At 38.0% G+C, this 13,528-nt stretch overlaps 2 protein-coding genes across 2 annotated transcripts; both read left to right on the forward strand.

The window, feature by feature from the left end:
* Positions 1-1,118: 1,118 nt before the first annotated feature.
* LOC141317240 (extracellular calcium-sensing receptor-like) lies at positions 1,119-4,554 on the forward strand. Its single transcript, XM_073833006.1, has 6 exons — positions 1,119-1,342; positions 1,582-1,867; positions 1,963-2,781; positions 2,990-3,211; positions 3,358-3,481; positions 3,626-4,554. Exons 1-6 carry the CDS (start codon positions 1,119-1,121, stop codon positions 4,552-4,554), a joined length of 2,604 nt encoding a protein of 867 aa, XP_073689107.1.
* A 2,607-nt stretch (positions 4,555-7,161) lies between these two features.
* Positions 7,162-10,518, forward strand: olfcw1 (olfactory receptor C family, w1). Its single transcript, XM_073833007.1, has 6 exons — positions 7,162-7,382; positions 7,505-7,793; positions 7,909-8,745; positions 8,836-9,066; positions 9,342-9,465; positions 9,620-10,518. Exons 1-6 carry the CDS (start codon positions 7,162-7,164, stop codon positions 10,516-10,518), a joined length of 2,601 nt encoding a protein of 866 aa, XP_073689108.1.
* The last annotated feature ends 3,010 nt before the right edge of the window (positions 10,519-13,528 follow it).

Raw genomic sequence — 13,528 nt, forward strand, 5'->3', positions numbered from 1 at the left:
ACGAGTCTCCGCTGATTTCAAGAAGGCCAGATGTCTGCAAGGCTACATTTCTAAGTTTATTTTTTAAATAATTAATTTTAATTATTATTATTATTATTATTATTATTAAAGTGAAATAATACATTAAATATGATGGGGCGAGGCGAGCTTGTGTCGCGGACTCGGTGCAACAGAGACAAGAACTGTGACACCGCGTCTCCGCCCGCTCTGATCATAAAGGTTTGGTTTTCGAAAATACACACACACACACACACACACACACACACACACACACACACACACACACACACACACACACACACACACACACACACACACAAAAAATGGTTCACTAGCTTTTCTTAACGGTATTACAGTAGTAGAATATAGCCTAAGGTGGATATATAGCGTTTTGCAAAAAAAAAAAAAAAAAAAAGTTATGTTGTGTATGTTCTGGCCAAAACTAACTCAGAATCTTATTATTATTAATCAATTTTTGTATATACTATTCCATATATTTATGATGTTGTTGTTTTTTTTTACCAATTTAAGATGTTTGACAATGTTAAGATAAGTATGTTGCATTTTGGCATGGTTTTTGACTTATTTATGAACTATTTATCTACATAAAATTAAATAAAAAATATCCTGGATTTGAAGAATATTGTGTCTCTGGCCTTCACTGAGCTCAAGTAATAGTTTTATGTACAAAAATTGTAAATTAACTTGACTGTTGATGTCTTAAATAATAATGTCAAATAACCAACATTTCTCAAAATGGATATATCTCGTTTTGCAACAAAACTCTTCATATATATATATATATATATATATATATATATATATATATATATATAAGGACTGTGCAAAAATATTCTGTTATATTGAGAGAGCTTTACTTTCCATTGAGTGATTCCCTCAGGAATTTTGTATGGTTTATGTACTTGTACCTGCGGTTGCTTCAGAGATCAGTATAAAGGTGGGCTTTGGTGATGTTAGCAAGAGTGAGCTATAATGTTTTTTTTATACATCTGTAATTATTAGCAGCATAATATAATTTTGGAAATCCATCCATGTGTGCAATGAAGTTGCAAAGTGGTGTGTAATTTGGTTCAAGCAGTGAAGTGTACAAAGAAAGGATGGCATTTCAGAGTGTGTATGTGTGTTTGTCAGTGTTGCTGCTCAGCACTTTAATCTCTTCACAGCTCCTTCAGAACTGTCGACTAATCCGCAGCACCTCAGACCTACCTGTTCTGACCGAAGAAGGAGACATCACAGTTGGTGCCCTCTTCTCTTTGCATGACACTGTGCTGGAATCTCCCTCATCTTTTACTGCAGAGCCACATCCAACGCAGTGCTCAGGGTCAGTAAGTCAATAAAGTCTTATCACAAAATGTTACAATGCAGCATTTATGAGACTTTGAAATTGTATGGTGTTTTCTTCTTGCTTCTGTGCTTCTAATGAAATTTTAGACTGGCATTCTGTCTTAGATAAGTATATTGCTGAGCACTTTGAACAGTATTTAGCCATTTATGTAGAAATGTGTGGAACATTATAACAAATATATTTGGTGATTATTAAATTTCCTTTGTCTTGCAAAGATTTAATTTCAGAACCTTTCGATGGATGCAGACAATGATTTTTGCCATAGAGGAGATCAACAAACAGAAACAACTACTAGCCAACTTAACTCTGGGTTATAAGATTTATGATTCATGCAGTACTCATTTTCATGCCCTTCGCACAGCCTTGGCCTTGATGAATGAGAATAAAGAAGGCAAAGGCATTTCAGAGTGCCAAGGAAAGGTGCCTGTTGTCATTGGTGATGGAGGATCCACATTATCTCTAGTGGTTGCACACTTTCTGGGTGTTTTTCATGTTCCACAGGTGAGTTGTGCATTTTTTTTTATGCACTTGTGGAGGTGCATTCATGTTTTTGAGTCGTATACACTCTGCTCTATCCTCTCTTCCCCTCTCCCTAGGTAAGCTATTTCTCCAGCTGTGCATGTCTCAGTAATAAATTAGAGTTTCCTGCATTTCTAAGGACAATGCCTAGCGACTTTTTCCAAGTGGATGCTCTTGCACAGCTGGTGCGACACTTTGGTTGGACCTGGGTAGGCACATTCGCAGGGGATGATGCTTATGGCCGTGGTGGTGCTCAAATTTTTAATGATGAGGTGACCAAACTAGGTGCATGTATTGCTTTTTATGAAATTATTCCAAAAAACCACGACCAAACAGAGATGTTCAGGATTGTACAGAGGATCCGTGAGTCAGGAACCAGTGTGGTGCTGGTATTTGCTTTAGAGCAAGATGCAAGAGCTCTTTTCTGGGAGGCCCTTCGACAAAACCTCACTAATATTCAGTGGTTGGCCAGCGAGGCCTGGATAACAGCAGCCGTCCTCTCTACTCCTGAATTCCACTCCATCTTGCAGGGCTCTATGGGCTACGCCATCCGCAGGGCTGATATCCCTGGCCTGCAGCCTTTCCTGCTCCGGCTACATCCCTCCAAATACCCACAGGACCCATTTGTTCTGCAGTTCTGGGAGGAGATGTTTAAGTGCTCTCTGGGTACAAGCAATAAGGGCTCCTCTTATAGACCCCCCTGTAATGGCTCAGAAATACTGGCCAACACGGACAACATCTACTCAGATGTATCTCAGCTCAGAATCTCTTATAATGTTTATAAGGCCGTGTACGCCATTGCTTATGCTCTGGATTCAATGCTTCACTGTGAACAAGGCAAAGGGCCTTTTACTGGTGGATTGTGCCCCAACACCAGCAGCATACAGCCATGGCAGGTAAAACTCACAGTTTATTCCTTCATTTCAACTTTATATCTGTAAGCTTTGTGTCTTTAAAATGAATGTTCTCTAGATTAGATAATAAAGTTAAATGTTAAGTTAAATGTTACAACTGTTTCCAAATAATGTTCCCCAATAATGTTTTACTTTTATTTCTTTCCTATTCACTTTCTGTGCCTCATTGCAATCACTCATACACATGAAGCTCCTGTATTATTTAAAGCATGTCCACTTTACTAATGACTTTGGTGAGGAGACTAAGTTTGACAGCAATGGAGATCCAGTGGCCATGTATGATCTCATTAACTGGCAGCTCAGTGGCAAAAGAGAGGTGCGGTACGCTACTGTTGGGAGATTTGATGAAATGATGCTGCCTAAACTAGTGATTGAAGAGAAAAACATAATCTGGAATGGAAACCAGAAACAAGTACTGCTCCAGTACAATCTTATTATTTATGTGTGAGAGTTTTAGTATTTAATGTGGATATTTGTTTCAATTTCCTCCCTGTAGCTCTTGTGTTTGCACATCAATTTTTGATGTGATCTGTAGTTGGTCTTCTATCTGAATTGCAGGTCCCTGTGTCTGTCTGCAGCACCAGCTGTCCTCCAGGCACTAGAAAGGCTACCAGGCCAAACTTTCCTCTCTGCTGCTTTGACTGCATTGTCTGTGCAGCTGGGGAGGTTAGCAATCAGACAGGTGTGTCCTAAATCACCTCAGTCCTACTGCATAACAACATTCTAACTTTGAAAGACTGATTTAGATTGTTTAAAATAAATTTTGATACTCTGCACAAAACATCTTTTGTGGGCAGCTTTTGTCTTTTTTTTTATTTTATTTCAGATGCCTTAGAGTGTGAAAAGTGCCTGCCTGAGTTCTGGTCCAACACTAGACGAGACACCTGTGTCCCCAAGCTGGTTGAGTTCCTTTCCTACAGCGATACTATGGGCATCACTCTGCTGGCTGTGGCTCTGCTGGGTTCCTGTTTCACACTTGCAGTTGCTTTGATATTTGCCCTTAAACGGAACACACCCCTAGTCAGAGCTAACAACTCCGAGCTCAGTTTCCTCATTCTTAGTTCACTTTGGCTTTGTTTTTTGTGTGCACTAGCTTTTATTGGGCAGCCCACATCCTGGTCTTGCGGGCTTCGCCACACTGCATTTGGCATTGCATTCACTCTTTGTCTGTCTTGCATCCTGGGGAAGACAATGGTGGTACTCATGGCTTTCAAAGCCACTCTACCTGGCAGTAATGTGATGAAGTGGTTTGGCCCTCTACAACAGCGTGGCATTATCTTCTTGTGCACGGCTGTGCAAGTGGTGATTTGCTGCACATGGCTGAGTGTGGCACCTCCCATCCCACGTAAGCTCATGACTCGTGAAACTGCCCGGATCATTCTTTTATGTGATGTGGGCTCTCCGTTAGCCTTCTCCCTGGTGCTGGGCTACATTGGCCTACTTGCAGCTGTCTGCTTCGTGCTGGCCTTCTTTGCTCGAAAGCTCCCAGATAATTTCAATGAGGCTAAATTTATTACTTTCAGCATGCTGATTTTCTGTGCTGTGTGGATTGCATTTGTGCCAGCATATGTCAGTTCACCAGGAAAGTACACAGTGGCTGTGGAGATTTTTGCTATTCTGGCATCCAGTTATGGCCTGCTGCTGTGTATCTTCACTCCAAAGTGTTACATTATTCTTCTTAAACCTGAGAAAAATACAAAGAGATATTTGATGTCCAAATACAACTTAGAAAGAAAATATAGAAATGCTAATTGACTGTAAATGAACAACTTTCACTGTTCCTATAATTTTTTTTCTTGATTTCCAATTGACCCGCCCAATAAACTGTTTTGAGACTGCTTTTTGTACTTTTATAACAGCATCATTATTATTATGATTATTATTTATTTATTTTAATCCTGCAAATATGAAAGAATATGAAACCCCACCATTCACATAAAATACAATTAAGACAGCATAAATATTTGGAGCAAAAGTCAAATTCTTTCCAACCCTCTAGTTGTAAGACCCCATCCTCTCTTTGCTCTGTCAGTGCGCATTCTATACTCAGCAGTGAAAGAGGAGAGTTGTATGTCCCATGAGCATAAAAAGCCCATGTGCCATAATTAAAAAAAACAGTTAAACATGTAAACATTAATTTTCTTTCACTCATTGAACATTGCAATAACAACTACAAATAATGTTTTTTTTTTCTTCCACTTCAACCACACATTTTTGCAATTAATTTGATCATATCTGCCTCTTCATCAGGGGTGAAATAAACATTATATTCTCTAACAGATAATGTGACAATGCTAAAAACATTATGAATATCACATAACATGGGTCATTCACAGGAAGGGATTATTATTATTATTTTTATTATTAGAAAAGGATACCGCTGAAATTGTTATGGAATATAGGGGAATATGGCCTGTTCCAGCAATCCTAGCAATCCTATAGCAAATCCTATAATTGTGAGTACTAGAAACTTCATCTGAGTTCAATTAAACTCAATTATTTTATGTTGCTGAAACTTAGCTGTATTGATTAAAAAATAAATAAAATAAAAAAAGCTGCCTGTGTAGCTGCCTGAGCACAAACCCATTAAAAATGAAGCTGATTACTGTATGGAACAGAAGGAATGCAGATGGAAAGGTAGTTCGAGATATATGCCGTAATCTCCACCTCAGCTGTTAAACTTATTTGGTCATCTTTATTTACTACAAATACGACAGTATTTTTTTTTTTTTTTTTTTTTTTTTGGATTTTAATATTCTTCCAATACTTGGTATTGTGGCCATCTCTTCTTCACATGTTCTTCATTATTTTGAGGGGCCTTCTTGCTGTTGGCTGAGTAGAAGTCAAATGTTAATTTCATTAAGAAGTTCAATTAAGAAATGCAACAGTTTGGATTAGAGAACATTTAATTATGTGAAAAGAGCATTAGACTATGTGGAAATAGACACAGGATGATATTTTTGTATTTTATATGACATATTTTAATAAGTCAAATGTTTGTAAAGTCATGTAGCCTACATGAAACTTTTATGCTTAAAGCTTTACCTGATTGAATTATAGTCATGTTTAGCTGTTGTTTTCTTCTTCTTCTTCTTCTTCTTCTTCTTCTTCTTCTTCTTCTTTTTCTCTTTTACCTGTGGGATACCATTAAAATTAATAGTAGTTCAATAGACTTACCGTTCTGTCAGTTTTTACTATTGATATAAAAGAGTGATTAAGAATTAAAGTTAAGCATTGACTCGAAGTAAGTCTTTTTAGCGGGAGCTGTTGCCATGGTGAATCATAATTTTGGAGCTCTATTGATCATGTTTTTTTTATAGTCTTGGTGCAAGCATTAAACTCAGTGCTTCCCATCCCAAGGTAAGTCAATTCAGAGTTCAAGTTTAAACTCAGTGTTGGTTGAACCTCCTTATTGAAACGGGCCCCTGGAGTAGGTTATGTTTTAGGTTTAGTTTACTTCAGAGCTATTAGCGCATCCGTGACCTACTTACAAGACTCCAGTGGGCATGACAGATATTATATATTACAATATAGTTGTATCAGAATTCCTTTTGAATCCTAATATAATAACAGTAAACCAATCTCCTCTAATATTATTCGTTCAAACACACACACACACACACACACACACACACACACACACACACACACACACACACACACACACACACAAAAAAAAAGTTTTATTTTACAGGTCACCAGTTGACCTGTAACTTTTTAAATAATTCTAACAATGCCTCAGAATGTGAAATGGTTTAGCAAGATTTTCACATCATAAAAGTCATCGTAAAGCAACTAATTTTACTGTTAATAGTTTTAATAATCATAACAATAATAAATACAGTTCAAATTACAGTGATATTTCTTAACTGATTTGAATTTTTTTGAATTTGATGTTTTCCCTAATTTGTTCTGCCTCTTTTTAATTAAATATTGTAAATACATTGTTTCAAATACAATGGCCAGTGATTCTCAAGTCACAGCCATTGGTAGGTTAGTGCTGAACCAAAAAATGTTTTAGGCCCTGTAATCAGTTATAGAGTAGACATAGTTTTTTTTTTTCCTTAAAAGTGCAGTAAACTTTCAGTTATATGTTAGTGAAATTAATTTCATTAATAAAACTGACTGTTAGGTTTTACAGTGTACCATGTATTATCTGACTGCCATGTATGTTCTTGTGGTGCTTGTATACTGTGTTTGTGTAAATATGACTAGTGTGTGTGTGTGTGTGTGTGTGTGTGTGTGTGTGTGTCTTTTTTCATGTCCCTGCAGAGAGCATCTTCAGTACATTACCATTATAAAGTCCTTCACCCAGATGCCCAGTTTCCAGTTGGCTCAGCAGAACACTGTGCAGAGATCGCAATGAAGATTACAGTTCTCCAGGCTGTTCATTTAGTATTTCCTTTCCTCTACCCCATTCATAGCAATTCAGAGGCAGATTGTAAACTTTGGAAGGACCTAGACTCAACTGTGGTCTATAAGGAGGGCCATGTAGTTCTGGCTGGGATGTTTCCCATCCACTCCAAAGGCATCGACCAGGAGATAAACTTCAGAAGTGAGCCAGACCAGAGGAAATGTAGGGGGTAACAAAAATTGATGTATTTCCTGTTTATATTAGACTACAAAATTGATTATTCTTTGTTCTGGAGTTTGCCATGTCATTTTGTTTAGTGTACTTAATACATTTGTCTGATCTTTCATCCAGGTTTAACATGCGAGTGTTCCGCTGGTCTCAGGCAATGATCTTCTTCATTGAGGAGATCAACCAAAATCCTACACTTCTGCCAAACATCACACTGGGCTATAGGCTGTATGACACATGTGGGCTGACTGCTCTGTCTCTGAGGACTGCACTGTCTGTAGTTTCTCAGCCCATGAAGAGGAGCGGTTCAGGGCACTGCTCCTCCCCGAGCATCCCCATCATTATTGGGGACTCTGGATCCACCCTGTCGATGGCCATTTCAAGACTTCTCAACCTCTTCCATATCCCACTGGTGAGGGCAGATCAGCTAGACAAAATTATTTGAAATTCTGTATTTGTATATTCTTTGCCACTGAAAATCTCTCTGTTTACTACTCTCTCAATCTCTTTTCACATCTTTGCTTCAGGTGAGTTATTTTGCCTCATGTGCTTGCCTGAGTGACAAGCACCAGTTCCCTTATTTCTTTCGCACAATTCCCAGTGATGTTAATCAGGCCAGTGCTCTTGCTGGTCTGGTCAAGCACTTTGGATGGACCTGGGTGGGCACAGTCGGGGCTGACGATGCCTATGGGCGCACAGGCATAGATCTATTCACCACTGCAGTGACACGTTTGGGTGTATGTGTGGCGTATCGAGTAATTATACCCAAGCTGCCAACTCAGCAACAGCTGCAAGATATCGTCACGACCATTCGAGATTCTACAGCACGTGTTTTGGTGGTTTTTGCTATCGAGGAAGACATCAAACCAGTAGTAGATGAAATAGTACGACAGAATGTGACTGGGAAGCAGTGGGTGGCCAGTGAAGCCTGGGTGACCTCCACTCTCATCTCTACTAAAGACAACTACCCCTCCCTTAGTGGTACCATAGGCTTTGCCATCCGCCGAGCTGAGATACCTGGCTTCAAACGCTTCCTTGAAAGCATACAGCCCCTGTCTGAACCTTACAATGCCTTTGCACGAGAGTTTTGGGAAACACAGTTCCAGTGCTCATTAGACACAAGTCTTCCCATTCCCTCCACAACTGATCTGGTGCACTACAGTCAAAGCTGTACTGGCATGGAGAGGGTCGAGGACACTCACAGTATCTATAATGATGTTTCTGAGCTCAGGGTGACATACAATATGCACAAGGCTATTTACACAGTGGCACATGCACTGCATAACCTGCTTCAGTGTCAAAGAGAGAACAGGTCTGCTTTGACACAACAGTGCCCTGACATCCATAATCTAGAACCATGGCAGGTAGAACAATGTGTAAATGTAATGTAATGTAAATTTTAAGAGAAACATTTATGTGATGTTTATTATTCTGTTATTATTATTATTCTCCAGGTTACTGAAGTCCTGAGAAAAGTAAACTACACAAACCCATTTGGAGATTTGATCCACTTTGATAAGAGTGGAGACCCTGTCGGGTCATATGACATAGTGAACTGGCAGAGAGAATTAGATGAGGGTCCGGTACAATATGTTACAGTAGGTCGTTTTGACTCCTCTCTTTTAACAGCACAGCAGTTAGTGCTGAACCAGGACAAAATCATCTGGCATGGGGGAACTAAGGAGGTAAAATGACAGTCTCATACTCAAAGTAATCAATTTATTGTTCCAAATATAATTTTACCAATTTAATATGGTATTTGATAATAATTGTTTTTATTTTGAAATATGTCTATTTAGCAGACATTTTATTCAAAATGATGTACACTGTATTGGTATGCCTTTTATCAGTTATTCAATTACCTAAAACCTAGATTTTTTTGTTTGTTTGTTTGTTTTTTGAGGCTGTCTAGTCTCTACTTACACAGAAATTTAAAAAATGTCTTATCTCTCTCTTACAGGTACCAGTGTCTGTGTGTTCTGCCAGCTGTCCACATGGATACAGAAAGGTTAGACGAGAGGGTCAGCCTGTGTGCTGCTATGACTGTGTGCTTTGTGCAGAGGGCAGCATCAGCAATACTACTGGTATTGTCAGACTGACACACACAATGAATGTTATTAGTGTCTATTGCATCTGTTAACCTTTTTAAACCATTAAATGCAAAGCACCCACCACTTTCCTTTGAACAAATGTGAGGTAAATATGTCCCTTTCTGTCTGTTTATGCATCAATTTTTAGATCAAGCTGAATGCATTCTTTGCCCTGAAGACTTCTGGTCCAATCAGCATCGCAACCATTGTGTTCCCAAGCAGCTTGAGTTCCTGTCCTACTCTGAGGCTTTTGGCATGGCTTTGGCAGCTATAGCCATTCTGGGTGCAGTTGCTGCGATGACAGTTGCGGCAATCTTCTTCCGCCATCGCGACACACCCCTAGTTCGTGCTAATAACTCGGAACTGAGCTTTCTGTTGCTGATGTCTCTCACTCTCTGCTTCATATGTGCTCTAACCTTCCTGGGTCAGCCATCACGCTGGGCATGCCCTCTTAGACGGACTGCTTTTGGCTTGACCTTTGCTCTCTGCCTCTCCTGTCTCCTCAGTAAGACCTTAGTTGTGCTTATGGCCTTTAAAGCTACGTTGCCTGGTAATAACACAGCTCGTTGGTTCCGCCCGCCTCAGCAGAGAATGGGCGTGTTTTTATGTTCTGTCCTGCAGGGTGGGGTTTGCATAGCTTGGCTTACCACAGCACCACCATATCCAGTGAAGAACACCTGGCTGTACCGCGACCGGATCATTTTAGAATGTCACCTGGGTTCAGTCGCACTTTTCTGTTGTGTATTGGGTTACATTGGCTGCTTAGCTGCCTTTTGCTTCATCCTGGCTTTTTTAGCCCGAAAATTGCCAGATAATTTTAATGAAGCAAAATTTATCACATTCAGTATGCTGATATTCTGTGCTGTTTGGATCACCTTTATCCCAGCTTATGTCAGTTCTCCTGGAAAATTTACTGTAGCTGTGGAGATATTTGCCATTTTAGCTTCTAGTTATGGAGTACTTTTGTGTATTTTTGCACCTAAATGTTACATAATCATTTTCATGCCTGAGAGGAATTCCAAAAAGTATCTCATGTCCCAAAAATAATTTACAATTATCAATCATGTATTTTAATGGTTGTTAACATTTATTTATGTTTGTGAATGAATATAATAAGAATAAATACATAAATAAATAAATGTGCTGAATCTGTTTATGAGGCCTGTGATAATGAATGAAAGCAAATGTATTTTAGAAACTCATGCAAATATGTTGTTCTGTCACTAGAGGGCACTAATGTTCCAGTAAAACTGTTCGATAGGACATAAAGATGCAATGACACCATACTTACTAAGGTTTGAAATGCTTACATAAATTCAGCACATTATCCAAAACACTGAGGATATTTTCAGAAAATGCACATTGCCAGGGAGGGTGAACTGTGAATAAATCCCTTTCCACAATTTCAAATAAATGAGAAAGTTGAATGTTGAATGCTTGAATGTTTTAACATATTCTCCATGTGTAACACTTGAAGTTGCTCATGCCCTTAGAGTGTTTGATCGCAATTTATGCGTAAGACAGAACAAATTATTTAATTTACATACATTCCTGCCCTCTTTATGAAATAAAAAAAATCACAATTATTTTGCCAGACCTCATTTGATAACACAGTAGTAGACCTATGACCTACATCATACTTTGTTCAATAAAATGGCAGTAAATGTGCACAATTTACATTCACATGCAAAAGGTCAGATTAAACATAACTTCCATCTTTGAATTGTATATGCAATTCCATTACTACAGAAGTTTACAAATGATGATAGACTTGTTTATGTTTAGACAACATAAAATGTTTGTCTTGATGTTGACCTGTCAACCTGTATGTTCACAGTTATGTCCTTATTTTCCCTCAATCTAATGAATACAACATCACAGAGATGTCCTCTATGATTCTGCCTCTGGCATGTTCAAGCATGCAAAGGAGGCAGAGAACAGCATCCATTTCCACACATCTCTGATGTGCTGGAAAATGACTGTAAATAGCCTGAGGGCTTTGAAGCTCAGTCCTGTGCCACTAATGGCTGGTAATAACTTATTTCTACTTTAATCATACTGATCCTCATATCCACTTTGCATCATTTTTACTTCATCACTCCCTTTTTTTTAAAGCAAACATTACTTATGTGCAAGTAATTATGCTACAGGATTGTTAATATATTGTTTACAGGTTTCCAGTTTGCAGTCTTCATATGACTGTAAATGCTGAGTATATGTGAGCTGGCTAATCTCTGCTATATATTATGTAAAAAGCTTTTCTGTTCACTTCATGGACTCTCACTGGAGTCTGAAATGGGGCAAAGGGATTAATTAATTAATTAATTAAAAAGATAGATAGATAACAGTATCTGCAAAGGTATTTTTATTTTTATTTTTTATTTTTTTAGCCATAAGTAGGGGAGAGTGGGGTGATTTGTGCTATGGGGGTAAGTTGTTCAACCCTTGTTTCTAGAAAACTGTAGAAGAAATGGGTCATGCGACCACATACTTTTGAAGAGCCATCCAATTGACCTTTCCCCCAAAGAGGAGAGACACATGGCATGACAGCTAAGCACATTTTAGCTCAAAGCCTTCCCATTCTTTCAAAAGTAAAATTTATATGATCAAGGTTTTTTGATTGTTGCGTTTGAACAATTATCGACACATTTGAAAATATTTCACACACGTTTTAGTGCTTTAGTAGGCTACACAGTGAGTGTATACAGTTAGCATAATGTTAGCTCTAAACTGCGGGATCATGCTAGTCTTTCAAAATTGTCGGGCTGGGGTGATTTGTGCCAAAGGGGCAGGGATAAGTTGTGCCAGTGGGATGTTAAGTAATAGTCTGGATTTAGACCATCTAGACCAGGGCTGCCCAACCCTGTTCCTGGAGATCTACCTACAGTACCTGCAGACTTTAGTTCCAGTCCTGCTCCCACAAAGCTGTCTGTAATTATCACATGCTACCTAAGAGATTAATGGTAACACTTTAGAATAATGGGCCGTTGTTAACAAGTAACTATGCAGGAAGTAATAGGTAGTTCTACATTAACACTTAACTTAATACTATTAACTAATATAGAGGTTATATAGATGAACTAAGCAGTAGGTAATTGCTAATTTTGGACAAAGGTAGTCCCTTATTAGGTATTTGATAATTACTAAAGAAAAAATTGTCATTGAGAACTACTTGTGAACTGTGACCAATTCATAAAGAATAACTAATTAATTATCACAACAGTAACATTTATAAAATGAACAATTAGGTTCTTTGTGCAAACTAATTTATGAAATCCACCACCATCACCGGTTGAAGTACTGGTTGAAATTGTGACTCTTACCAAACTATGAATGGATGTGTTCTCAGTTCATTTCAAACAAACAATAATATAATTTATTTAATTAGGATGTAATGCCAGCAGTGATTGGATGCTCATGATTGGATTATTTCACTATTATGAGCTGCATTTAGTTCAATGTTCAATGTTTTTTTTTTTTTTTAGTATTAGTATTAATAGTATTCTGGGGCAGGCTTCTCTTTAGTGTAATAGTAAATAATTATGTTCTTTTACTTCCGTAATGAAGACATTAACTGCATTTATTTTGTTAAGTACAAAAACATTTTCCACAGTACAATGTCTGTTAGAATAACACTAGTGCTTCAGTGCAAGTTTATTGTTAATTACTTGCAAAATCCATCTTAACCCCTCAATAATAACTCAAGTGTTACCTTGTCAGTCCGCATGAACTACTAGTGTGATCTGGCCCATTATTTTAAAGTGAAAAACATGTTAACCCCTCAATAATAACTCAAGTGTTACCTTGTCAGTCTACATGAACTACTAGTGTGATCTGGCCCATTATTTTAAAGTTAAAAACATCTTAACCCTTCACTAATAACTCAAGTGTTACCTTACTTGTGGCTAGGTATACAGTATTTACTGTGCAAAGAGTTTAATTTTTCCTTTAATTTTAAAATTGAGTTAAATTTTAAGACCCACAAACATAAACCTACCCATTTTTATAGCAAATATGCAATTTCATCATTTCATTAATAAGCGATTTAGATAGCCCC

This window comes from Garra rufa, unplaced genomic scaffold (genome assembly GCF_049309525.1).
Source record: "Garra rufa unplaced genomic scaffold, GarRuf1.0 hap1_unplaced_541, whole genome shotgun sequence".
NCBI classification, from domain to species: domain Eukaryota; kingdom Metazoa; phylum Chordata; class Actinopteri; order Cypriniformes; family Cyprinidae; genus Garra; species Garra rufa.

Bases quoted from the DNA above. Each gene is read 5' to 3' on its own strand.
- LOC141317240 (XM_073833006.1), top strand. From the start codon at position 1,119: ATGGCATTTCAGAGTGTGTATGTGTGTTTGTCAGTGTTGCTGCTCAGC. The intron at 1,868-1,962 runs GTGAGTTGTGCA...CCCTCTCCCTAG, and splicing joins GTGTTTTTCATGTTCCACAG to GTAAGCTATTTCTCCAGCTG. The intron at 3,212-3,357 runs GTACTGCTCCAG...TCTGAATTGCAG, and splicing joins GGAATGGAAACCAGAAACAA to GTCCCTGTGTCTGTCTGCAG.
- olfcw1 (XM_073833007.1), top strand. From the start codon at position 7,162: ATGAAGATTACAGTTCTCCAGGCTGTTCATTTAGTATTTCCTTTCCTC. The intron at 7,794-7,908 runs GTGAGGGCAGAT...TCTTTGCTTCAG, and splicing joins ACCTCTTCCATATCCCACTG to GTGAGTTATTTTGCCTCATG. The intron at 9,466-9,619 runs GTATTGTCAGAC...ATCAATTTTTAG, and splicing joins CAGCATCAGCAATACTACTG to ATCAAGCTGAATGCATTCTT.